General features: G+C 33.4%; 1 protein-coding gene across 2 annotated transcripts; it reads left to right on the top strand.

Annotated features, from left to right (window-relative positions):
• Positions 1-26,848, top strand: LOC128998017 (two pore calcium channel protein 1-like). Of its 2 annotated transcripts, none has more exons than XM_054423945.1 (14): positions 1-199; positions 6,663-6,826; positions 8,750-8,914; positions 10,142-10,267; positions 10,793-11,106; positions 11,217-11,316; positions 11,776-11,956; positions 12,375-12,593; positions 13,011-13,130; positions 16,332-16,671; positions 17,413-17,714; positions 19,119-19,225; positions 20,106-20,232; positions 25,089-26,848. In XM_054423945.1, exons 1-14 carry the CDS (start codon positions 112-114, stop codon positions 25,115-25,117), a joined length of 2,382 nt encoding a protein of 793 aa, XP_054279920.1. In that variant the 5' UTR covers positions 1-111; the 3' UTR covers positions 25,118-26,848. The 2 variants fall into 2 exon arrangements, with proteins under 2 accessions (XP_054279920.1, XP_054279921.1); XM_054423946.1 differs by lacking the exon at positions 1-199 and adding an exon at positions 710-787.
• Positions 26,849-27,352: the final 504 nt, after the last annotated feature.

The raw sequence follows: 27,352 nt of genomic DNA, 5'->3' as shown, positions 1-27,352 counted from the left end.
TCTGTTATTCTGTAACAAATTTGTAAAAATGTCACAAGCCTAACTACTGTCAATCATTAGCCCGAAACCCTATCTTACAAATTTAAGTTGGTGGTTAACCCTAACTTAGTTATGGGGGAACCACAAATTGACGGATACACAAGATTTCAAGACGATGCAATTCTTGACGTTACGGACGCTTTTAGTGCTCATTCAATCAGTAAGTTGTTACTTCAAGTAATGTTTACTATTGCAAAGCAAAGCCCCCAGTAGATCCTAGGTCTCCACACTTTCTAATGTCTAATCAATTATTTACACTTCAAAACTAGACTAGTAAGCTTAGATCTGGTATAGGTAGGTTTCATGAAGTTTTTGGTGACTTAGAAATACAGACCAGTATAAATTGTTTGAGAATATGCTGGGTAGGTACAGCCTATAGCCTATGTTTATTGTTGTTAACCGTATAGGCCTAGGCTAACTTACACTATTTTCTATTTTATTTCTCCAATTTAACAGATTTTTTTGTTTTGTTTTTTCTAAAATGTATTTCTATCACTGAATGAGAAGCCCCCGTGTCGTGGTCTGTCCCTTACATTTTGTTGACAAAGCCGGCAATCCCGTTGGCCATAAATTTAGCACACAATTCCAATTGCTTAGCTAAGTTATTACAATTGATTTTAATTTTATATTATAGTTTAGGTTAACCCAGGTTTCAGCTTAGCGGGGTGTGGTTAAGAGTGGCTTTACAATACTCACGTTTTCCGATTCAAAAATAGAACCATCTTTCACAGCACAAGCTAACTTATAGGTAAGAAACAGCTTTTAGCGGTCAAGTTATTGGTAGGAAGTAAACGGACAAATTGTTACGTGCATTTGTGATCAACCAGTTCTAGTTTATTGTTGTATTTGAACATTTTTTTGTGTTTCATGAACACTACTGTATTTGCTATCCTGAATTCACGCAATGCAGACATAGTAAAAGCCAATTATGCCAACAATAGACTAGACTCGTGGGAGCGCTGTATCATTCATCTAGGTGAAGGTGGCATGATGGATTTTGTTACCTGTAAAATTAGTTATTCATGCCACAGAATTTGATCCAATAGTGTGTGATTTATTAAACTTAAGGTTCCCTTACTAAATTGTAATAAAGTTCCAAAAACTGCATAGCTAGCTCTGAATAATAAAGTGTTTTCTGCTAACATTTCAGATTACATGGTTAATATCAAAGCTCAATAGATCCCATAACTTTGAATGATCAAGTTACCATATGAAACCTTGTAAAGATAATATAATAAGTTTTTGAGGGGTTAGAAACTTTTCATTCATTGAATATATCAATTTAGCCTATGGTTTGATCCATCAATATTTAAATGCACTAAAAATTATACTCCTTTAGGGGCTCTGGGGCTCATGCATAGTTTTTCAGTTCCTAAATAGGTAATTTGCATTTACGGCAGGCTCATTTGGTATCCACACAGTGAAACGAGATGTAGGGCCTAGCTGCAAATCTGTCTTGTAAACAGTTAAGTTATTCTGATCACACATTATAGTGCCAGTAAATCTTTTTGTATACCTACAGTAGGCCTACTACCGGTATCCAATTTATTGTATTATTTTTATTTTATTTGGGGAATTAAGACATAACCTGTGCTTTGGGTAGCCAATATAATGCAGGTCTATGTGTGTATCGTGACTTCCTACCTGAAATAAACTAATATAAAGATTAAAATACCTGTTGTTGCCTTATGGTCCAAGTTTCATCTTTAATGGATTATGCACATTTCCGCTGTTCATCCATCAACAGATCGTTGTATGGGAAGCTTGCCCGAAGGGTGTGTCAAAAGTTTGTATCAAAACACATAGGTAATCATGTAGTACCAGTATGTAACATAAATAAATGATCGACGATATAACATATTTACAAATAGGCCTAGGCCTATTCACTTGCGACGTTTGCACGGGACGATAAGGCAACAGCACGGTTCCAAGCGCAAACCTGTAGACTAAGCAAATTTCCATTTACCTGGCTGTATTTCCACTAAAATATGCCCTTAAAATTTTCAGATTTATTTCCTGTATAAATAACATAACTTTTAATGAGTAACTTACTGGTTTCTGCAACAGGGAGGATTTGTGTGTTTTTATTGATAGCTTAGAATGAAAACAAATTTGCCAAATTTCACTAAAATATATTCATAAACAAGCTAGGCTAACTTTAGGGTCAAAAATGGGAAAATCATATTTCCCTGCCCCATAAAACCCCTTAATAAACCCCCGTTCCCATAGTCCAATCATGCTGGTTAGTGAATTCCTTTAAATAAATTGTAGGTTTACACATTTATACCAAATTTCATCAAAATCGGATCATTTTTGCTCGAGTGATTGTGCTAACGGACACATTTATGAATTCAAACAAATGGTTTTTTTGCCTCCGGGGACGTCAAAACGAAAAAGTAAATTGGTCCGGGATCCAGGTCTTGTCATGAGACCTAAGGCAATAGCTTATTTGTTTTGTCAATGATATGTTATGTTTCCTCACACCAAATTAAGATTGATTAATTGATTTCCTGTTTGGGAAATTTGCGAAAATGAAGAAATAAGCTGTCTTAAGTCACAAAATCACACATCGCATAATAGTCACTCATGGTCTTGATTGGATGCTGTTGTGATAATGATGCATATTAAAATCTCGTCAGGTACTTAGTGCTCAATGACTTAAAGTTAGGTTCGGCTGTTCTTGAAAATCTAGCCACTTTCACATCTCTACAGCATTACCAACAACCTCCAGCAAAAGATAATATTTTGGCGCCCCGTCTCTTGGTCTCAGCCTCTACTCTCTACAAGCCATTTGGCCAGAGATATTCTAGATTTTGCTGCCAACGTTTACAACTAATAGTATATAACTTTGTTCCGCTATAGTATGTAATGTAATTAAATATAAATTTTTATATATAAAACCGAGCACGATAACTTAATGGTATCGGAGTGATATGCCTGACATAGCTGGCCCGAGACCAGCCGTCTGCAATTAACTTGCAACCACCAATAGACCCTCACGAAGCTTAGATCACAATAGACCAGTAGTTCTATGATAGCAGAAGACAAAAGAATACTATGTCAGGTTATTGCTGAACCCTCTTATTAACTCCTAATATAAAAAGTGTTTGTTACAGCTGTCAATTATTCAGTATAATTTACCATTTTTCAGTAGCCTAAGTTGTCTGTCAACAGTTGGAGTTCCGCAGTATGCGTTTCATGTCAAATACGACACATCTTCAGCTGCATCGTTAGCCTACAACCTTTGTGCCGTACCGTCGTCTGTTATTCTTTTAAAAAATGTTGTGATTCGGCCGAGTTCGTCAATGTCATAAACTGTGTATGTAAATAACTTGTGTCCGTTGTCTTGTCCGTTTTTGTAATTGTGTTGTTTGTTTTATTTATTGAAGATGTGTCGTAATTGACATTAATCGCGTACTGCGGAACTCCAACTGTTGACACCTTAGGCTACCGAATAAAGGTAAATTATACTGAACAATAAAAAGTGTGTTTTTCCAAACTGCCCTGCATATTGGGAAAATAACTAGTTTAATATCATTTGCGACACACAATTGAATATATTTAATCATTTATTCTTGTAAAAAAAATAAAACACTGTAGCATATCAACTGCTTTTGAATTCCTTTCAATAAGTAAGCTCATGATGTTGTATCTAACCGTTTATTAGTGTCTGTTTTGGTTCACTGTTGCAAGGATATTTGGTAGACTTGGTTCAAAGCTTTGTTACACTTGTGTAAATGTTTAGTCATCACCTAAGCGATAACACTTTGATAAGATTTTCATTCTTTGTTTGAATTTCCCTGTGCAGATAGTGGCCTATCATGTTTTTTATACTTTGGGGATAAGAAAAGTAATGAGGATTTTTCATAAATTAAATTACAAGTATAAAATTTAAAAAAATTCTAACTTGTTTGTCTCTAGTATCGGCAATATTAAAAAAGTGGAATACAATATTTTCTTTCTATTTTTAGAGCTGAACTGAATTATCTTACAAAACATGTTCCTGCTTTAATTTAGTGGGAGGTTGTAACAATAACAAACATTTGTTTTCTCAAGGATTCATCTACATTTGTATGTAACATGTAATGAAAATATGTTCTAAACTGTCCACAGCCACTGTGTGGATCTGTGTTGTTAGATTTGATCTTGATGTTTCAAAAATATTTGGCAATCACAAGATCTGGTTATAAAAATAACAACAATTAATAACAATTAAATTATCCACCTTAAGAAAGTCACAAGAAAAGGAAAATTTTGCTTCCATTTATTAATGTTCTTTTTTAAATGTACCACTCGTATACATCTGAAGGTAGGCATATCTTAACAAAAGAAAATTTAAATAACTGTTAACTTAACTAAAAATCTAAAATGATAAAAAACTACAGTTAAATAACTTTAAAATACCTACATCTCTTTTTCATCAGTATAAAAATACTTGTGATTTTATGATTCTTTAACGAAAAATAAATAAATTTATTAGTCATCTGGCACAAAATCTTAAAACCAAACTAAGTTATCGGATCAGAACTTAACTTATCTCGCTGTGTAATAATGACGTAGTAGGCATCCAACTGTTTCTAAGTTTATGAACGCTTCTTCTGTATTCCTAATCTCCATAGCCTACTAGTTTATTTTCTCTAGCAACTACAAGCTGTAAACAGAGTGTTAACTCAACATAATCAGAGTGTTAACTCAATAGAATGGTGATCAGAAACTCAATAATTTTACACAAAATCAACAGTTCACACTGTGGATATATTCACTATATTTCTACTTGTAAAGGTAAATTTAGGTGATATTTATTTATAATGTAAATCGAGATATTTCAGCAAATTTTGTTTTATGGAACGGGAAAGAAAACAATATTTTAGTTTTCTTGGGTATTATTTGATTTTATATAACAAGCAATTAATTAGCATTAACCTTTATCATGCTGATGAAAAAAGAAGAGATTTCATTAGCGTCTTACTTTAGCATCATTAACATCTTATACATTAACATATAATCATTAACATCATAATATTTTATACTACATGTAGTAATCAATCGTGAAATTTAAATTCTATCTTTTAGGATAAAAATCAAAGGCTTGTACTTTAAATAATGCCTAATTGTTATTTTTATTTACTTTGTCTTATCAATCAAAATAACTTTATTCATATTGCACATTTTGTACAGAATGGAGTCAGTTATAAAAACACAATATTAAACTTAAGACTACTTACAGGGAATATTGTTACTATCAAAAAATCAAATTTCAGGAAGTTGAAAAAAATCTTCTAATTTATACAAGAAGTTGGTGAGAAATATTCTCAAACATTTTTAAATGAATTAAAATTAGTTATATTTTTTAAATTGTCAGGCAAGCTATTGAAATATTTAACACACTATAAGATGGCATTTTTTCGTAAACCGATAAATTGTGTCTGTTGAATGCCAATTCATTACCTTTTCTGGTTGAATACATATAAAAAGAGTTCAATTTTGGCAATCTTTCATGGTTTGATTTAATATAATGGGTTATTTGATAAATGTATAAGCTAAAAACAGTCATAATTCCTATTTCTTTAAAGTGCTCTTTTGCGGATTCTTTTGATTTTAGTTTTAGCATGATGCGAATTGCTTTTTTCTGAAGTTCCAGAATGCTGTTTAGGTAAAAATTTGATGTGCCCCCATAAAGACACAACCCAAAAGAAATGTGTGATTCAATCAGGGAATGATATACTATTTTTAAGGTTTTTAAACTACTAAATTTTGACATCTGTCTTAATGCATATGTATGCCTGAGTTGACTTTATTACAAACATTTTCAACATGACTGTCCCAGTTGAATTTATCATCTATATGCAATCAAAGAAATTTTACTGTTTTAACTTCATTTAGTAAAGTTGTATCCATAAAAATATTAAAATAAGGTGTATTTTTGCTTGTTGAAGAAAAATTTATATAATTAGTTTTTATTGGATTCGGTAATAAATTGATTTCATTTAAATATTGGTTACATTTGGTAAGCTCAACAAAAGATGAGACTTCCACATTAGAATTTCAATTTCCAGATATTTTTATATTGATGTCATCAGCTAATTTAGTTTGATTTTTGATATTTAATTTGGTTTTTATTTTACTATTTTATAAAGGCAAAAGTTGTTCTGAAAAACAGCATGTACTTAGAAACGCTAGATCAATAGGCATTTTATTTATTTATAAACAGTTTTCTCCTACTACAACCTTTTATTGTGTGTGAGTTTGCCTGTTAATTGCCAACTGTTATCTACCAAGCCGATGGGCAAAAACCGTTATTACAACAATTAGTGCCGCTTGAAAACTTAGAATGCAGGGAATCAATGAAACATTAATTAACCATCAGCATCTTTCATAAATGATATAGTACAATTAAGAAACAAATCAATCTAGCCAATGTTTACTAACTTTAAAAAATATTTTAATTAATCTGATCAGATGTAAAATGGTTACTAAGATATATTTCTTGACAATTTAATAATGTTAATAACTCTGTAGTTTTACCTATAGTAAGTTTCTGGTATATTTATGTAAACCTTGACTATACCGTATCAGGAATAGTTTAGCAAGCAACGTGTTTAACCTAAAACATTTTTCCTTAGATCGTAGTGTTCCAACACAAGACTACCCCAATGAGATAGGCAGCCAGAGTAACCTAACTAGACCTGACAACAATGGCGTGGAGTTGACGAGTCCAGCTGACAGTTTCTACGATGTGGACCAACACTGGGAGATGAACTACCATGAGGCTGCTATATTTCTAGAGGTAATAACTACAGAGGATATGTTCTAGCCAGAGTAAATCTGTGTGAAGAAAATACAATACCTTTAGAGTTTGCGGGTGTTAAAGATTACAAGTGTCTGTGAAGATCACAGGTTTCTGTAGAGATTGCAGATGTCTATTGGGATCGCAGGTGTCTATAGAGATTACGGATGTCTATTGGGATTGCAGGTGTCTATAGAGATTAGGGATGTCTATTGGGATTGCAGGTGTCTATTGGGATCGCAGGTGTCTATAGAGATTACGGATGTCTATTGGGATTGCAGGTGTCTATAGAGATTAGGGATGTCTATTGGGATTGCAGGTGTCTATAGAGATTATGGATGTCTATTGAGATTGCAGGTGTCTATAGAGATTACAGATGTCTATTGGGATTGCAGGTGTCTATAGATATTATGGATGTCTATTGGGATTTCAGGTGTCTATAAAGATTGTGGATGTCTATTGGGATTGCAGGTGTCTATAGAGATTACAGATGTCTATTGGGATTGCAGGTGTCTATAGAGATTACAGATGGCTATTGGGATTGCAGGTGTCTATAGAGATTACGGATGTCTATTGGGGTTGCAGGTGTCTATAGAGATTACGGATGTCTATTGGGATTGCAGGTGTCTATAGATATTATGGATGTCTATTGGGATTTCAGGTGTCTATAAAGATTGTGGATGTCTATTGGGATTGCAGGTGTCTATAGAGATTACAGATGTCTATTGGGATTGCAGGTGTCTATAGAGATTACAGATGGCTATTGGGGTTGCAGGTGTCTATAGAGATTACGGATGTCTATTGGGATCGCAGGTTTCTATAGAGATTACGGATGCCTGCAGAGATTACTGTTGTCTATAGGGATCGCAGGTGTCTATGGAGATTACAGATGTCTATTGGGATTGCAGGTTAAACTAAATTAAGTGAACTCTACACCAATTGACCTTCCAAATAGTTTTCTAAACCCACATTTAGTTTTATGTTTTCTTTGTAATTTTACTATCCCCATCTCGAGATAAACTCACCATATTCTGAACTGGTTATGTCATTGAAACCTTTGCACCAACCAATATTAATGGGCACAGGAGGCTTGTGAGCGCATAATGGTAAATGGTAATGAATGGTTCATGAATGATCTTGATTTAAGGAAGGTTAAGAGAGATACATCTCCTGCACTTGATGACAATTTGGGTATTTTTGTCAAGTTAGAGAGTGGCTGTTTGATTTTATACAAAATCAATGGTTGATTAAGCTTGCATCCAATTAAAAATAATTACAATACACTTTCTATCATCTTTGTCATTGTTGATGGAATTTGAAATACATTTTTTTTGCCACTTTAATTACATCAGCATTGCTTTTTCCGTATCATGATTTTAATTTTTTTTATTTTACTAGGTTAATGTTGAATAAGTTGCATTTAAGATTAACTTTTACGTAAAATGGTCTGATACTGATTATCTTATTTTATGTATAATCTGGCTCTAATAACAATACTAACATTTACCTTGAAAGGTATTATAATTATATGTTTAGTTCATCTGAAAATGACAAGTATAAGTAATTAACTGAAAAATATGCATAACAAAATAAAATAAAGAGGAAACTGTCTGGTGATATATTTGTGTTTCTGAAAGAGTTTCTTTGAATTTGCACAAAATAACTTTGGCAATTTAAAATTTCTAACTGGGTATAAGAATTTTGCCTTGAAAAATTTGAGTAAATGTGTTGTAATTTGATGGTGTGTATTTCATTACATTTTCGCCTGTTTCATCATTGCTTTCAGACTAATTACCAATACAGAAATACAACTGATTGATCCTACCTCAGTTTCAAGAATTGAGAACCTTTTGTTTTAGTCTATTTTTCAAAAATATAAAAGGCTCACAACAAATGTACAAAAGTACATGATACTAATTTCAGGAAGGGAAGAACAACGAGAAGTTTGACTCCCACCCTAGAGAGCCAGATGCGTTGCCAGCCTATCTACTGGTTCACAACCGATGGTACTACGGACTAGACCTGACCACTTCCATGCTGCTACTCGCCTTAGCCTTAGTGGAGGACCCTGCGGTGCCACTGTTCAGGGTAACATCATACTCAGTATAACCAAAATAGGTATTTTGGTATTATAAATCAATAAATCAACTTCCACATAAGATTTAAATAACAAAATCTGCCTAACCTAACCACCTTAGATTAGGTTAGGTTATGTTATAATTATTAGGTGTAGCCGTTAGTTTTGGTTGTTTTGTTATAAGACCAAAGTACTCAAAAAATATTAGCAATAGTGATAATTGTATGATTCTAGTTGGTATGCAACCATTTTGTTGTGTATCCAAAATAGAGGCTTTTATAGACACTAAATTGCAATTAGAAATGTTGTAACTTGTATATGACAGATATATCTATATGAAGACTGGTTGAAAATAATTTGTTATTCTAGTTAGTTTATTATTTTTTATTTTTACATGTTCTCTTACGTACATATTTTATGTCTTTCAGCCATGTGCCGGGCATGATTCTGTGATCACAAATGTGTAGATTCTAATCACCCAATACTTTGGTATTTATCAACTCTAAACAATATTTTATTTTATTTTACTTATGAGACAGAGTGATCAACCACTATTAAAAACCAACAACTTACTTAACTGCACTTCTTATCCCAAATTCAAAAACAGGCCCAAGATATGTTTTGACGGGTCGTGATGAGTTTACTGATGTATATGTTAGAGTTAATGTGATTGTGATTAATACTAATACCCTGAGCAAAAAGTCACGAGACTATGATTAATTTACAAACACATTCCCGAAACACTGGGCTATCTTGTTGTAGGCTTGGGTATTTTCATTGACAAATACAATGTGTATTTTGGCAAGACAAATCCATTAACTTGACACATTAAAAGACGGTGATATCTATAATTATTTAGTTTTATCCTGAAATGACACCATAGGTGAAACAATACTATTATTCTTGTCACCTCATATTACTTCGTCGTCAAGGATGTGTAAGCTGGGTGGCTGTTACTAGGAAGACACAATCAGTATTATTTCATTCGTTCATTATATCAGTTCAGATGACGTTACAAAAATAATTGTATTCTCGGTGATCTATTGGCAAGGTAACATTATTTTGTCATCCATGCTGTTAATAGGTAGACGGGATTAGACATAGTTGTTTCATTCGTTTGTTTAAACATTTCAGATAACATTACTAAATAATAGGATATTCTCGGTAATCTATAAATAACATCCACCTCTAGTTACTACTCCACTGTATCAGGTTTTATTGTATCGTTTTATTTACAGTTGCCAGTCGGAGTTCACGGGATGATAGAATTGATAGCATTGGCTGTGATTGGAGCTGAGGTGACACTGAAACTAAGATGGATTGGTTGGGGAGCTCTTCTCAAACATAAACGCACCATGCTCAAGGTAACGTATAGGGTGTTGCACTAGTACCGTACAATGAAATCAAAACGCAAAATAGAGTTTGTTGTAATCTATTTCATCCACTTCATCCAATTTATTCACTTAATGAGATTACATTCAATGTAAATTTTTAAGCTATTCACATAGATTTAGTTAATTAATTTCATGTAGCCGATTAGCAAGTAGTAAGACTTGACAAGTAGCAAGTAGTAAATGACTTGATAAGAAGTAGTAAGTATTGACTGTTTCTATTTCTGTGAAATATAGATCAATGGAATACACTCTTGACTCTTGTTTGAAATTAGTGATTTTCTGAAATAGTGGTAGTCCTTTTAATCAATCAAGGTTTAATTTGTGAATTTTCAAGTTACAAATCAAAGGATACCACTCATCAAGTATGTCAGGTAACATTATTGAATGCAGGCCGAAACAAAGAACAGAGAATTGTCTATGCAAAATGCTATTAGTACTTCTGTTTGTTAAGTTGACGTGATCTGTGATAAGCACTTAGGATGTGTGTTGTTTCAGTGCATCACTTTGGCAATAATGTTCGTGGAGGCAGTCACAGTTCTCGTTCGTCAGTCTTCACATTTCCGAGTGACTCGAGCGCTGCGGCCAATATTCCTAGTGGATACTCGACATCTCGGAGGCGTTCGTCGATGCATTCGTCAAATCCTACAATCCATGCCTCCGATCTTCGACATGCTCGCTCTCATATTCTTCTTTGTCTCTATTTACGCCATCCTCGGCTATTATCTGTTCTCCAACATGCCCAACCATTCTTACTTCGAGTCGTTGTTTGACAGTTTCGTCAGTATGTTTGTTCTTCTCACCACAGCAAAGTAAGTCATCATGATAGCTAACGTTGATTTTAACACTTTTATCTGTAGCTTTCTTGAAAGTTATTTTCACCATTTCTTGATACTACCAAGTCTTTGTTTGCTGGTTGCAGTTTCCCTGATGTTATGATGCCAGCGTATGCCGTGTCTAAGTGGTATTCTCTTTTCTTCATCTCTTACCTCTGCATCTGCCTTTACGTTTTGATGAACCTGGTAAGTCGTAAACAGCTGCTCTTTATACTTGATAGTTTGATCGTTGATTGTTACGACGACATAGTTAGTATCCTCATGTTTTAACAAACAGCTACTTGTCATATATTTTACTGTTACAAAAATTGTTTACAGTGTTTTTTTTTATTATTTTTCATGCTACCTGGCCTCACCACAGCTGGTTTAGGTCAGATAATCAAGAAACAATAACACTTTTGATCATGTTCAAGAAGGCCTTAATTTATAAACGACTGTACTTTATAGAAAATGTTAAATAAAATTAAATTTTTTTCCCAAACAATGGTTTCTATAATTTTAAAAACTTTTACAAGCCTATTTGGCTGATGTTACTGATTTTAACCATACGGGTTAAAGTTGAACTTTTTGGTGTTTTGCAATGATATGCTATTCTTGTAGTGAACTGTAACCTAACACTTGCGGTACAACTTGCGTCTCTTGCAGATGCTTGCTGTGGTTTACGAAACTTTCACCAACATAGAGAGGGAGAAGTTCAGAAAGCTCCTTCTACACAAGAGACAAGCATGCCAACATGCTTTCTGTCTTCTCACCACCAAACACAACCCGACGAAAATGAGGTTCCGCCAGTTTGAGGGACTTATGCGATACTTTGCTCCGAGGAAAAGTAAGTCTTTCCCAGAAGTTAATTTAATCATTCATATTTAAAGTATTTAAACTAAACTCGATATTATCAAATTACGTAGGTTATGAATACTTTTTTACCATTGAGTGGTTAATATCAATTAAATATTGGGCGAAGGTGAATTTTTGGTTTAGTCTTGACTTTTAGGTAAGGTTTGTGTTCCATTAATAAATTCATGATTACAACATTGAAAACTTGTCCTAAAACCTCACAATTATACTGTACCATTTGGAGTTGATGGACGGTGAATAGAATCCTTACATTACTTGCAGCTCAAGGACCAAACCACCCTGTGTGGTTGTGAAACTAGCACTTACTGATAACTGATCCATAAGATGAATATGTGTTCACACAGTTCACCATTATCTCTACTTTAGTTTAGTTACAACTACATTTGCAGGTATCCGAGACATCTTGTTGATGTTCAAACAGCTCAATACCAGCAACTCCGGAGCAATCACTCTAGATGAGTTCTGTAGTGTCTATGACGCAGTCTCCATAGACTGGGAGGTTCAGTACGCCAACATTCCCTGGTTCCACTCCGCGTGGATGCCTCTACAGAGGTTCTGCCAACTCATGCACAACGTTGTCATGTGGACACACTTTGAAACTATTGTTTGTATGTTTCATTCTTTACTAACTTTCCTCTTTTAACCTTTAATTTCTCTGTCCATATGAGTCAAGTCTGTGCTTCAAGCTAAACCAGGGTTAGCCAGTGCAGACAGGAACGAACTAGGCACAAACCCATAATGTGCTACCAATTCACCAAAAATGTCCTTTAGGGGTTTATCATGTTTTATCATTTGGATTCAATTTGTTGTAGTTTCTAATGTTCTTTCTAATGTTTTTGGAAGCAATTCAATAGATTATTCAGTTATTTTTATTGCTTTCCTATTTGTATTTGTTTTTAAATAATAGATTTCATTGGATTTAACCCTTTGAGGTCGAATTTTTTTTTCATTTTTCGGCAAGTATAGGTCGCCATTCGAGCAGTCAAGAAATATATTTATTGATCAGTTTTACGTTTTATTTCCAGGCGCAATTGTGGTATTCAATGGGATGTCTATGGTGTACAGAGGCCTAGACACATATACAGACTTGGAGTCGGCTGCCAGAATGTTTCTAGCTTCATGGGATGCTCTCTTCTTCCTATTTTGTAAGATATAAACTATAACTACTTTTTCCTAATGATGTATTGATTGAACAAACATTAAAAAAAAATCTGTAGCTAGACAAAATCAAATCTAATAATAATCTTGTTTTTCATATTCTTGCAATGATCCGTCTACTATATACTTTAATATTATTCCTGGCACCTGTAAATACAGGCTTTAACCAGCACAGTTACAACTCAACCAATAAAATGTAAGATTATTATTAAATCAAATCTCTGGCTGAAATAGTCATACCTTTATTTTGACCAGATAACCCAGTCTACAAAAAGATTGCCCAGAGTTCCCGATTGTACATTTGTTTACATGTTAAGGTTATTGGCTCAGAATACTAATTAGAAAAAATCCAACAAATATCAGATAACTCCAAGAGGTTTATTATCATCGCCGCTCTAGATATATGTTTGGGCCTAGTTTTGAATTTAGAAAAAATGCATTGGTATCAAATAATTAATTATTTGGTTAATATAACGAATGGCCAACAAAGTACAATGAAATAGGCCCTAAACTCTTATTTGGAATCAGTATTTGCCTTTAAAATTTTTCAGTTCTTTTTCGGACATCCTGTAAAAACATTCGTAAAATAAGATAAAGATAAAAGTCACGTAAAAACATTGCTTATTCTTTCTATTTTTTCTTCTATTCTTTCTTGGGTTTCTCTTCACACACATTCAACAAGTTGTTATGGTTATCTATCACCTAATCACAGACTACTAATGTTGTCATGGTTATTGATTGCCCAATCTGCGACGCCCTAACCACGCACTGGGAAAAAAAATATTAAAAGGGCATGCAAACGTTTGCCGGGGATAGCTCAGCCTACAATGGCTGGGTAAAGTTCCAGGGTCTGCGATAAGGTCAGGGAAACCACTAGGCCAATAGCCGGGTCTAACCGGAATAGGACTGACTCATACACGGGCACTGTGAACAAGTCAAAAACAAGTCACCAAAACAAACGTGCAATAATCACTACCAGGCCTACGCCGATTCTCCACTCTCCTAGGAGGTCGTTGCTGACTACGCAACTCGGGCTTCGTCCTAACTATCCAATAGTTAAGCCCAGAGTGCCTAAAACACGGTGAGTTACACGACAACTTGCCAATAAAAACCACAACGCGAGTTATCACCAGGCGGGGTCTACTAGGCCACTATAATCCAATTCACAACTCTAATGCCCAAGCTAAGAATCAAACAGTTCACTCAATAATAATACCAGATCAGATAACAATACAAGTGCACTATAGGTAGAGTGACGAGACCACTAGTAGCTGGTCGCAATAAATACCAAGCCAAATAAGCAAAACTAAAATGGCAATTGCACTATTAAAATATTGAGCTACTTAGTAGCAGTTAAATAAATATTAAAACACTAGACACTAGATAAATATATTATCTGATAGCCGGTACTCCGCTATCCAAGCTACCAAGATAACGTGTTGGATTACTAAGCAAGCTGTTCAGGTTAAATTAAAATAATCAAATGATTAATCAATACCAACCCTACTGCCACTACCACTACTGCTACTATATCAACGTTATATTGCTTAGCTGGGCTTCTGTTAATAGGCTAATAAAACTAGCTACTAGCCTACTGGCCTCGTGCTTCCAACTACGCATGCCAAATCGTGTAGCCTAGGTTTGTCGGGCCTCACAGTTATTAGTAATATAACTAACTCTTGGTGCAACGCAAAATAATATCTACTACAGTCAACTAAATATATTATTTGCGCTTTAGCACCTGCCCAGAACCGTCAGGAATATACTTTAATATTATTCCTGGCACCTGTAAATACAGGCTTTAACCAGCACAGTTACAACTCAACCAATAAAATGTAAGATTATTATTAAATCAAATCTTAAACCAAAATGTAAGGAACGTCGTCCACTCACCAACAGTGGGTCTCAACACCCAACTTAATCACCGACACTCACTGTCACCTCACACAACACCAACCACGACGACACCGATGTCACCCAAATCACTGGACGTCTCACTAGACACACGCTATCCTCACTGACCGGGATCCACGACTCGAATGTCCTTCTCGGCTATCCAGTAGTCCCGGGATACCCAAGTTTATCCGAACTGATAAGCCGGGTCAAAGGGCGCTAGCCAGGTTCGCTGCCGCCGCTTGCTTACCTCTAAAGACGCGCGGCCCAAATAACGAAAATATACCCCCCTGGGAAAAATAACTCGTTACAAATCACAAACTGCTGTGATATAGCAAGCACAGCAGACAGATGTGTAAGGAGCAGACGATTGTCAGTGCAAGCGGATAGCTTGTCCTTAAAGCTATCGATCTTCTTTGTCTTGCTTCTATTTTATTTTTCTCAAATGAACTGTGTTGTTTCAAAAGCAATAATGTGGGATTCTACTGCAAATAGATGATTGGCAGAATAGTTAAATTTACAATGCATTCCAACACATTAGTCTAAAAAAAACATATTTTATAAAACTTTCTTCGACAATGAGGTTAAGTAACCTAATTTTAGAGGCATCTATTGGCCACAGTTAATCCCCTGCCAGGTTGATCCGCCTCTGGTTAATCGAAGTTCTACTGTACTTGGTAAACCCCCAAATTCTCATGTAAAACAGAATATACAGCTATTAGTGTCCAGAATCTTGCCCAGGACATGGGCGAATTTCAAAAATTTAACAAAACCGGTAAAAATAATAATGGAACCTCCTTAAGTAGGTGGGAATTAAATATAATTGAGATGGGATATAATGGAGAAGTATAATTGAACTGCTCTTACCAGTTCTTGTTTCGACTTTTTATATCGGCTCTCCCCAGAAATTGTTACAGAGCGGGTCCTGTTGCGTTGTTCAACGGTTGACGTTCAATTGTGACAGGAGCGTTTCTACCTCTTGTGTTGCCCCTGGTGTCAGGGTAGATAACAGTAGTCGTCACCACTTCCAGCATTCGTTGTGCCTCATGCATGAGCTAATTAGAATTACAGATAAAAAATGATTACCATCCCCCATTAAATTTACAACTTTACTATGCAACAGCTCGTAATGGGTTTGAAATGCAACAGCTGTTAGATCATTGATTTAAAAATTGTCACTGGTAGTACTCGAGAAGTTTCGTTTAATCAACTTATATTCACATTGCATCAATATAATATTTATATATAAATTATATACATACCGTTAGATACAGAAACGTTGTGTCTTTTTACAGTACAATCGCTGGAGATTATTGTGAAGATCCTAGGTCTCGGGGTGAATCACTACCTACACTCTGGATGGAACTTTTACGATCTGATGGTGACAGCTGGCAACCTAGTAGCTGTGGCAGTTATATACTTGGTGCCGTCATTCACTTACGGTGTCGTCGTCAGACCTCTTCGTCTACTTCACTTGTTCAAGATGAAGAAGCGTTACCGAGACATCATTGGAACTCTTGCTCTTCTAACTCCGCTGATGTGCTCCACTGCTGTTGTCATGCTGGTTTTGTATTACTTCTTCGCAATTATCGGAATGGAGCTGTTCGAAGGTTATGACATGAAGAACTGTTGCAAGTAAGACGTATTTTCAACTTAACAGATCACGATTATGCAATGCTATATGTTTTTTAATGATGTAAAATGTAAATTAATCACATTACTCTTCATTTTATATAGATAGTATTAGGAGTTTTATGAGTTTGTAATAAATGCTTATGGCTTGTTAGATTAACCGTTGGTTTTCAGTTATCCGTGGTCTCCCTCCCCCCATTAGCCCGGATAATCAAGCTTCTAACTGCAAGTGAATTTCCTTCACCCAATATATCCATATAGGCTAGCGGAAATTTTCTTACTCTGAAGATTTGCTGCGGCCAAGTATTATTCTTTTCATACTTGACTGCGAATTGCCTGGTTTGAGTAGCTTTATACATTGTGTAATTCTGCCTAGTGGTCAAGTTTTGAGTCTTATGACAAATTAAATTACATTGTTTTAGTATTTTGCTTAATTTTGATGACAAATACAGTTATAAATAATACCTTTTCTCCTATTCAGTTTCTCGTTGGCTGCTTTAAGTGTCTTTAGCCAATTATGTAGTACAGACGAAGACTGTGTTTTGTAGGGCTATTTAGGCTCCCAGTCACAGAGAATAGTTTGCTGTAACTTATGTATTTATTTTGAAGATTGTTTTGACTTGTTTGTTGACAACGTGGCCGTTCTAACAATCCATAACACTAAACAAAAGAGATACGCAGTGTACTGTACTTTTACGTTTACATTTAAAATGAATATATACATTTTTAACTTTTTTATTCCAGAGGAACTGCGGTGGAAGATTTTTACAGATACTCGGCAAATGAGACTTCCGCCCTGGGATACTACTATCTCAACACATTTGAGAACCTAGCGACAAGCTACGTCACATTGTTTGAGCTGACCGTGGTCAACAACTGGTTCATCATGATGACCGGTTACGCCAGTGTGGTTCATCCCCTCAGTCGGATATACTTCATCCTGTTCTACCTGACCACGATGGTGGTGCTTACCATTGTTGTTGCCTCTGTTCTTGAGGCGTTCAGGTTCAGAATACAGTACAAAAGACACACTACCAAGAGGGATGGTTAGTATTTTTGTTTCATTATATGTTTCTCAAGGGACGGGAACTTGCATGCTCATGTTGTTGGGTTGAGAAAAAATTTAGTGATGTGTAAAACAATTTAGTGTGTGTTAGTGAGTCGGTGGCTCAGTCGGTAGCGTCGCGGACTTCGGGCCCAAGGCAGCGATGTCGTGGGTTCGGATCCTGCTCACTGCCGATCAGTACAGTTCACCTTTGTACTGTACCGACTCACTCCTTGCTTTGCTGTTAACGATCCACGCACGGGCGCTTAGTCTATGTGGACGGGCAAATGCAAGGTTAAAAGAGGCCGCCAACCTCTTTTTTAAAACAAAAAAAAAAAAACCATCAAAACTTTGGAAAAGTTTCGGTTTCGAGATTTGGTAGGCGAGTTTTGAAATTGAAAATGTTGGCAATTTTATTTTTGAAACTGCTGTCATTTTTTGTGTCATTTTAAGCTGGTAGCAATGGAGCAAACACATATCCATCAACACTAATAAAACAAGTAAATTGTACTCCGAACTACAAACAGCATCTTAAATACTGGAACAACTTACAATTCAGTTTCATATTGATATTAAACACAAAGAAATATTGACCACAAAATGTTCTAATTCGAGTGTAATATTCATGTTTATGTTAATGTTTGTTGTTTATAAAAATATGCTATTTTGGGTTTCAAGTTTATCTGTCACATTTATGTTATTATGTCTGGATCAGGAGTCGATCTCTTTCAGTTTTGATCGCATGACCATAATGAAAATTTTGTCATTAGGCTACCTGTATTTTTAGCAACCTTGATCAGGTAACTAAAAAGTTTTGCATTAAGGTTTTGAGATTCAAGATTCAGGATTCGATTTTTTAAGTTTCGGTTTTAGTTTTTAGATTTGAAATTTCTGGTTTTGACCATCACTAAAAAAATGTATCTGCCTGTAACCCTTTAAACTATAATTTCAGGTTTTCAAATTCAGATAACTGTCAAGTTGTTGTGGGAATCACAAATTTTCCTCAAATCCAAAGATAGTGTGACCTTTTCAAATAAAGCTCAAACAAGTGACATTTTTAAAAGAGAGTAGGTGAATGCTAACATTTTTTAAAGTAGAGTAGATTAGGTGCTAACCTTTTTTTTAAGTAGAGTAGATGCTAACCTTTTTTTCAGAGTAGAGTAGATGCTAACCTTTTTTTCAAAGTAGAGTAGATGCTAACCTTTTTTTTTTCAAAGTAGAGTAGATGCTAACCTTTTTTTTAGAGTAGATGCTAACCTTTTTTTCAAAGTAGAGTAGATGCTAACCTTTTTTTTCAAAGTAGAGTAGATGCTAACCTTTTTTTAAGTTTTGTTCAGAAAGTGTGTGTATCAGCAATGTGTTATAAAAATTTATCATTAATATCTAAATGTTTGTCAATTTACAGAAGAAAAATTGCTTCATGAAGAGATAGATTTGAAATGGGAAGAGATTCAGAGTTGGGTTCAAGACTTTCATATTTTAGAGAAATTACGATCAGATTTGGTTGTCGGGGTGAGTTTTTCCTGATTACACCTAGTATTTAACACATTGAGTGTGAATATTGTGTTATTTAGTATTGAGTGCGTTATTTAACTTAGCGCAGGACTGGCGTGTGCGGCGGACTACGTTAAAAGATGTAGCATTCCTAACTCTAAAGTATAGATTCAGTATGAGCTCAGCCTGGCACAGGGAACGTTGTTTTGCTTGCCGCTTGATGTGCCAGTTTTATACTTCAATCCGGTATAATTTGTTCACTCTAAAAAAAGGGTCCTTGTTGAAATTAAGGATTTTAATTTCATTTTAAACACTTAAAAAAAGTAATATTATGGCCAAATGGCTTGTGTCTGTAGTGTAAAATAGGATAAAATAAAAAAAACTATCAAACTCTTAAACTACAGTTTAACCATGGCAAATCCATATAACAATTGCTTCATTTGTTATGTGAAGAGCCATTTTTCAATGTGATAATAAATTGTGTGAATTTCAGTATTAAAGTCACATGACTACTCCTGGTCATTCAGGATTATAACATAATTATAACATTCAGGCAACATAACATAATTATATCAGCTGGCGACAGTCTTGTTGTTCTGCCTTCTTGATAGCACTCAATCTGTCAGCGCTCAATGGTTAACTCAACTCGTAATGACAGTATTTGGTAGGTGGTATGGATATGGATCGAGTGCAACTCTACTTGCAACTCTTGTTGAAGGCAATCTTATTACTAATACCTACAAAAATGCTTCCGTACTTAAAGTTAAAACTGACATATTTACACATCTATTTCATGCTTGGTTGACACAGAAATTAGGTTAATCGAAGTTAATCGATACGTTTTTGTGTACTTAACCGCAGTTGGGTGACTATGAGTCAAACAATTTCAATTTTCCAGGGAATCGCTACTTTTGTTGGAGTTCGTCCCCGCAATAGGGAGATCCTACAGAAGAGAATGTACAGGTCTGAGATTGACCAATGGATGAAAGAAGCACCGCTAGCACAGGAATCTCCACACTCTTCTTGTAAACATTAACTCTTTTTTAAATTTATAACTTTTAATTTTAACTTTTTAACTTGGGACTTCACAGTCTGCAATTCTGTTATCGTTTTTCTTCTAAACACTGTATATATATAACCACTAAACATTTTTCATATGTATCACAAAAGAGATATATTTTAGTACATCACACTGTATAGAACTAAAATACCCTTTAGATGTTAGCTGCGATTCCGTAACGGTAGTCGTACACTCATATTTTTTGTTATTAATTGTATAGCTTTATTAAACGGTGTAGCTTTAAAGATCCAAATTATGGTTCTCTTTATTTTTACAGGTTTATTATTTCAGCTTGAATGTTGTATGAATTGTGATTGGAAATTATATTTACAGGAAGACCTATTTTAGAAAATTAATATATTTTTAGTTATTTTTTGCATTTACCTATTGTTGAACTCCCAAGTTTTGTGAGTTGTATTTAAATAATTACCTAACTTAATTTTTATAGTATTATTATATTAAACTAGAATACTCTTTTTTTGCCTAGTGAATTATGGCGGTTTGTGATTGTTTTGTTTTTGTTTTGTCTCTGTAGATCTTTAGATGCTTTGGTTTCTTCAGATTATTTTGTTTTTCGCTGTTTATTTTTAAGCGCCATCCTTTAATCTGTGATCGTAATAACGTTTTCTGATGTAATTTTTTCCTTTTTATGATTCTTTCAGTTGATAGTTTCATTGACGCAACTTAAAACATAACTACATTAATAGTATTGGTACTTTCCTGTTAAAGGGAACATTCATTATTATCGATGATTTTTTCGATATATCGATACCTATTTTTGTTTTCCGATCCATTACAAATTGACAACTGATCTTGTTTAGGCTAAAATAGTATATTATATGGATTGAGAAATGAAACTGTTCTAAGCTAACCTAACATAACCAACCAAACTTGCTGTACCATTTAGAAACTCTGTTTGATAACAGAAAAGGCAAGTTAAACACGGAATTTTTAAATATTACAGCAAGTTTGGTTAGTTATGTTAGGTTATTTTTTTAACAGTTTCATTTCATTATTGTTTGTTGATACTGAACAATATTTATCGTAGTTGTCAGCTGATATGTTTCAATTTGTTAATATCGATACATCGAGAAAAAATCATCGATAATAATGAATGTTCCCTTTAACAGGAAAGTACCATAGTATTTTGTAGTTAACATGTTCATACTGACGATAATAGTCAAAAGTTGATATTTCTATTGATTCAATCACAATAATAGTTGTACCTGTCATTTGAATCTTTATTCTTTACCACCATCACCTTCCACGGATAAGTATTATTTGTTAACTGTTAACTTATTTATATAGTTTATATAGTATTATTGTTTTTATTAGTTTATTTTTTATAGATGTTCAACAAGTTATATTGGCATTTTCATTAGTTTAGTTTAGTTATAATTGTGACCTTTAAGATTAATGATGAATACTCAGTTAAGATGTTAAATTATTACCTATATCATAGCTCTTTAAAAATATTTGTTATATTTATAGCCTATTTATTTTAAAGTATATGGATAAATATGTACCTTAAATTCTATTATGTTTCATCCATTTTCATGGTAAGTGTTTGAATTAGAGATGGATGAGTTTCGAAATGTGCGAATTTTCAGGAAGAAATATTCCCGATATTCGGGAAGGACTGCATTAAAAATGTGATTTTTTCGGGATGATGATGATGTCTCCACAATCAAGTTCAGTCTTGTCCATCCCCAAGAAAAATGCTTTTACAAAATATTAGGTAGAACATATTTTTTCCCCAAAAGTAGTTCCTTGGTTTTGAAACAAACAATGTTCTTGCCAGACATGAAGTATTTCCTGATCATTATTCTGATATTGAACTGACATTTAATGCAACCAAACATTATGTTGGCCTTCATTTTGTGAAGTAATATATTTGCAACATTTTGAAAAAGAGACGTTTATTTAACAAAGCAAGGTTTTCCAGCAGGGTAAACCGTGATAATTCGTAAGTTATTTTTTATCATTATTCAAAATTGGTTTGTTGGGACCGTTGGTATTACATAAATAAATAAAAAAGGTAAATCACTTTCTTAATGTCAATCATCACTGTAGATAATTTAAATTGCTATTTTCTTTACCTAGAAAAGTCCTTTTTAGAGAGTTTGCAAAGCGTATTATACAAATCATATTAATAAGCTAAAAGCAAACTTTTAAAAGCTCATAACAAGTTTTTTACATTCAGTGGAAAAGGGTTTTAAAAAAAGATTTTGTGATTGTACATTGATTTGTCCTGGTTTCAGGACTAAATATCATATTTAGGGGTGTGCAAGAGTGAGATTTTTGATCAAACCGAGGTTGATTGGTTTTGAGCCAAGCTTTTTATATGATGAATTGTACATACCGTAAAAAAACAAACTAAACAAACAAATAATTTACAAATTTTTTTTCAAAATGAAGTTTAATAATATGCTGTATTTAGACATGCAGTATTAAATAAATGTACTAATAATAAATGTGGTGTTAAGTCCCATTCTCGTGTGGACATCATCATCGTCTTCCGCAACCGCAGAAAAATTCCTGCTCATCACCTGCGCACACACTTCCACACATTCCAAACCACACTTCAAAAACCTGAATACGGTAACAGAAACATCACCATAGTCTTCTACGATTGCGGCAAAATTCTGAACTAAATCTGCGGTTTTTATAAATCAGAACTGTCTTCTGTGATCACAGAAATGTTATTGTCATCCCCGGCGATCGTAGCCAAATCCTGTACATATACCAGGGTTTTGGAAACATTATCATCGTCTTCCACAATCACAGCAAAATCCTGAGTATCTCCTGCAGTAACAGAAACGATGGAAACATCATCATAATTTCCTGCAATCGCGGCATAATGGGGGTCAAATCCAATGTCATGAAAAAATTAATCATCGCCTTGGGCTGTCGCGGCTAATCCTAGATTTCTACTTTGGTTGTATGGACATTTTTATACAGTACAATATTCAACATCTACAGTCACAGAAACTTTATCGTTGTCATCTGCATTCTCAGCAAAATAGAGAATTTTCAATTTCTATTTTGACCGTGATCCTTGCAGTCTTTGTTTTGCGTTTGTTTTCTGACTTGGCGTTCAATCTCTTAAGTTGTAGGTCGGCTCAGGTTTATAATCATACCAATCACACTTCTAATCATATTAAAATGCTTTAAATGTCAACTGTGATTCCATATATTAGTTACCCTCTCAACTAATATATTTCAGAATGAGAAAAAAATGAAGAAGGTAATAATGCTGGATAATAATTGTTAGACATTTTAAGAGGCTTATACCATAATTTTCACTTCTGTAGTATATTTATTGGGTATTTTTAAGGTTCGATATTGTACAATTTTTTTTTGTAATCTTATTCTCTTAATATTGGCAATCATGTCTCTTCCCAATATGTAGGCCTGTTTGATTTTGAGTGTCCAATAAGTCAAAGTTTTATGCCTGATTGAGTCTAACATCTTCAACTCCTAGATATGATTTCATACTACTGTATATCTGTCCCCTATAAATCTGTTCTGTGATATTGTACTAAAAACATTAATATTAATAAAAATCAAGGAGGAGAGTATATTCCTCCCACCTAGACTAAAGTAGCTTTTCTGATCCTAATAAATAGTTTTTTATTGTCCCTAATAATTATTTTTGTTAAGTTTGTTTGCCTGAAAAGTTATTTTAAGTTTATATTATTTATGTTTTATAAAGTGCTATCTACATACACGTAACACTTTTCACAGCTAAATTTAACTGATTCAGTTAACTTATCCAACAATAACAATTTTAAAAGTATTAAATAACTAATAGACGTTTGTGGTTCACTTGGAAAAATAATTCATGATTGGATATTTCCATATGCATAATTTAGTTTTGTAGTAATGTATAAGGTCTTCCACACCCCTGGCCTCTCTTGAACATGTGCTGTGTCTTTAAACTTTTTGTTGAACTCTTGAAGGTGATTGAATACATGATTACTCAATGCTACAAACATATCTTTACATAGGTATATCTATATCTAATGACTTTTGGAAGATTATGGAATTTAGGGTAAATTGACTTTAGAATTCTTTCCCTATGAAAATTGTTTTAAGTGCTTTTACTGTTACATACATAATGAATGTTATATTAATTTAATATAGAGACTTAAATTAAATTAAAAATTACTATGAATCCTAAACAATGTTGTGAATGCCAAAACGTTCAACATTGGTTATTGTTAGTTGACAAAATTGTATCGGTTATAAAAATTAATTTAATTAGTTTACCATCCATGTTCATAAAATGAATGAAAATGTCTTGTACTGTTTACATGCAGAAAAAATATGTGTAACAAAGGGGACTAGAGTTTAATTATTGTGAACTGAGGTTTAAGATGTGTGCAATCAATTTATAATCTGTTTATAATAATATTGTTTTTTACAAAGTTGTAGATCAGATAATTTTACTAACAACACTACTATATGCCTAACTTTTATTCACTTCATTTTATTTTTTTTTTTTTTTTCATTTTAAACGTTTCTGTTATTAACAGTTTACATGTTTCGCCTCTTTATCATTTAACTTTTCAAAGTTTTTAAACTCTAATGTCTTATGTACTACAATTTTGTCTCAACCTTTTACTTCCAAAAGTGGGGTTTGTCTCGTTTGTGTTTGTGTGTGGTTTTAATTTGAACTAAAACATCACTATTGATTTCAAGAGTTCTACTTTTTTGTCGCTTCGGTTGCAGCAGCTTAAATTATTTGCTTTCATTGCGCCTGGCAGTTTGAAATCTCACTTGCCAATGTGTAGTTTTACTGATTTATTTCCGTTTTAGGGGATTACGGTCTAACCGTGACTGCATGAGCACCATCAATTCAGCTTGTATTTCCAAGCGTCCTGACATCCGTTTCTGGCCGAGACAAGTAGAGTTACGTTTTTGCAGTTACGTTGTGAAGATGTGATTCACTCACAACATTGTTAATGCTATTCCAATCTTAGCTTTTATTTGTGACAATAACTATTTATTTTGACAGGTATTTCGTTAAGTATTAGTTTTACATATTTTATCATATGACTCGTAATAATAAATACAATAAAAATATGTACATAATACAATAATCAATAACATGTATTTTGGGGGCAGATAGTAAGAAGCCGAACGACTTAATTATATCATTCACTGATTGTCGTCAAACATGATCTACCTGTGACAAATAATTCTCTTAAATAGTACTCTTAAATACTTACAGAAGATGTATTAAGATTAGGCTACGCATAATGTTTAATTATTTTATTATAGATACCGGTGTTTAAAAGGTTGTAATGGAATTGATATCTGTGTTAAACACGCTTTTTACCATTAAAAATTAACTTGTTACAGGGTAATTTACTTGTTTTGAAATGTTTAAGTTTTACCATTACAGTTCTTAGATTTAATTTATGATTTTTATTAACTATTATTACAAGTCTGTAATTCCATGGTCCTTGATCTGTCCTTGTATTCTTTTTACAATTGTTTTTCATTTTGTTATTTTTTTCTGTTGGAAATTTAATTTTTTTTTTTTAGAAATTTTGTATGGAATACACATACTGTGTAGAGCTCACAGCAAAAGAATTTTATAATTTAACACATTTGATTTAATATTTATTTCATATTTAGACTAATCTATATAATCTGTTGATGATAAAAGTGCAATAAAAACTGTCATAAAGAATAATATGAAGAAGAAGAATGAAATTTCCAGCCCTGCAATTTAGGTAGTAATTTCAGGATTGAGTTCTTTAACTGCCTTTTTTACTTGACCACTTTACCTTAGATTAATTATATTGTTTGTTAATGTTTTTGTACCTAGGATCTTAAGCCCAGTTATTAATTCATCTACAATTCTCTGAGTCATGCATCAAACTTCTATCATTACTAAATTAGTTATATTTCATATTCAACTCCTCAATAGTACTTGTGTTACTTTAACTGATGGATTTCATTCAATCCTCCCAATTCCAGATTTTTTAGATATTCATAACTCTTTTCAACTGTCAGCCATATCACACTTATTTAATTTGAATAACCTCCAAGGTACTGCAGATTTATCCCTAAATATTTTCAAATAATTCAACTGAAATGTATTTTTAAATGAAGAATCACGTAAAATTATTAGTTATCACCAATAAAACATATTTAAGTGAAAATAACTAAACAGAAACAATTATTTGCTGACCTTTGTATTTTTCTGAAACATTCAATGAAGAAGTTTTTTGTAGTAAGACCAAAGATAGGATTTGGTAGGCTGTAAGCAGGTTTAGGATAGTGTTCTGTGATTAATTGTAATATTAAGTAATTTATTTAATGTCCTTGATAACTATATGCACTAGAGTCTTGTTTAGAAATTAAATAAATTGGTTACACTCATAATGTAATAACTTATAACTATTATTTAATAGAAAATTTTAGAGCTTAATTGTAATCAGGTCCTCAACATTTCAGTATATACATGTATTTTTGTCTTTATTTTTATAAAAACTCATTAGTTTGGATTCAAAACATAAACAGGGCTTCAGTGTAGTGATAAATTAATAAATAAATATTGAATACAATACTGTTACAGTTTCAATATTTTTAAACCATACCGTATCCTAAAATGCCTTAATATTTACACACTTGTAGGCAACATCATTATAATTTAAAATCATGGCAGTGGAGATTACACCTTAGCTTTTGATGAATGTAAAAATATATCAGGGAAATCAAAAAACTTAAAATAAGTTTGAAACTCTCAAAAATAAGCGGTGCGTTCCAGTCAATGGTGTAGTTATAATGTTTGTTGTGAAGAGGGATATTATCAATGGTTACAAAAACAATATCCAAACAACAGTTGAATGGAAACAAAAATCAGATGTACAAAACATCCAATATACATGCTGTTTCCAAATCAAATAAAATAAAATAATGTATTAAAAAATATATAAAAATTCCCAAATGACTGGAAGCCCAACCTTGGGGAAAGAACTGATAAAAGCAGGAAAACAGGTCTTGACCCTTTTATAACTGTTTGTTAAACACTTGAGAATGTATAAAAGTATCACATTCATTATTAACAT

This window comes from Macrosteles quadrilineatus, unplaced genomic scaffold (genome assembly GCF_028750875.1).
Source record: "Macrosteles quadrilineatus isolate MER2022 unplaced genomic scaffold, UCM_ALF_1.0 Scaffold_7__1_contigs__length_78375512, whole genome shotgun sequence".
Lineage (NCBI taxonomy): Eukaryota > Metazoa > Arthropoda > Insecta > Hemiptera > Cicadellidae > Macrosteles > Macrosteles quadrilineatus.
Note: the sequence above shows the minus strand (reverse complement) of the source record. Positions and strands in the feature narration are given on the sequence as shown.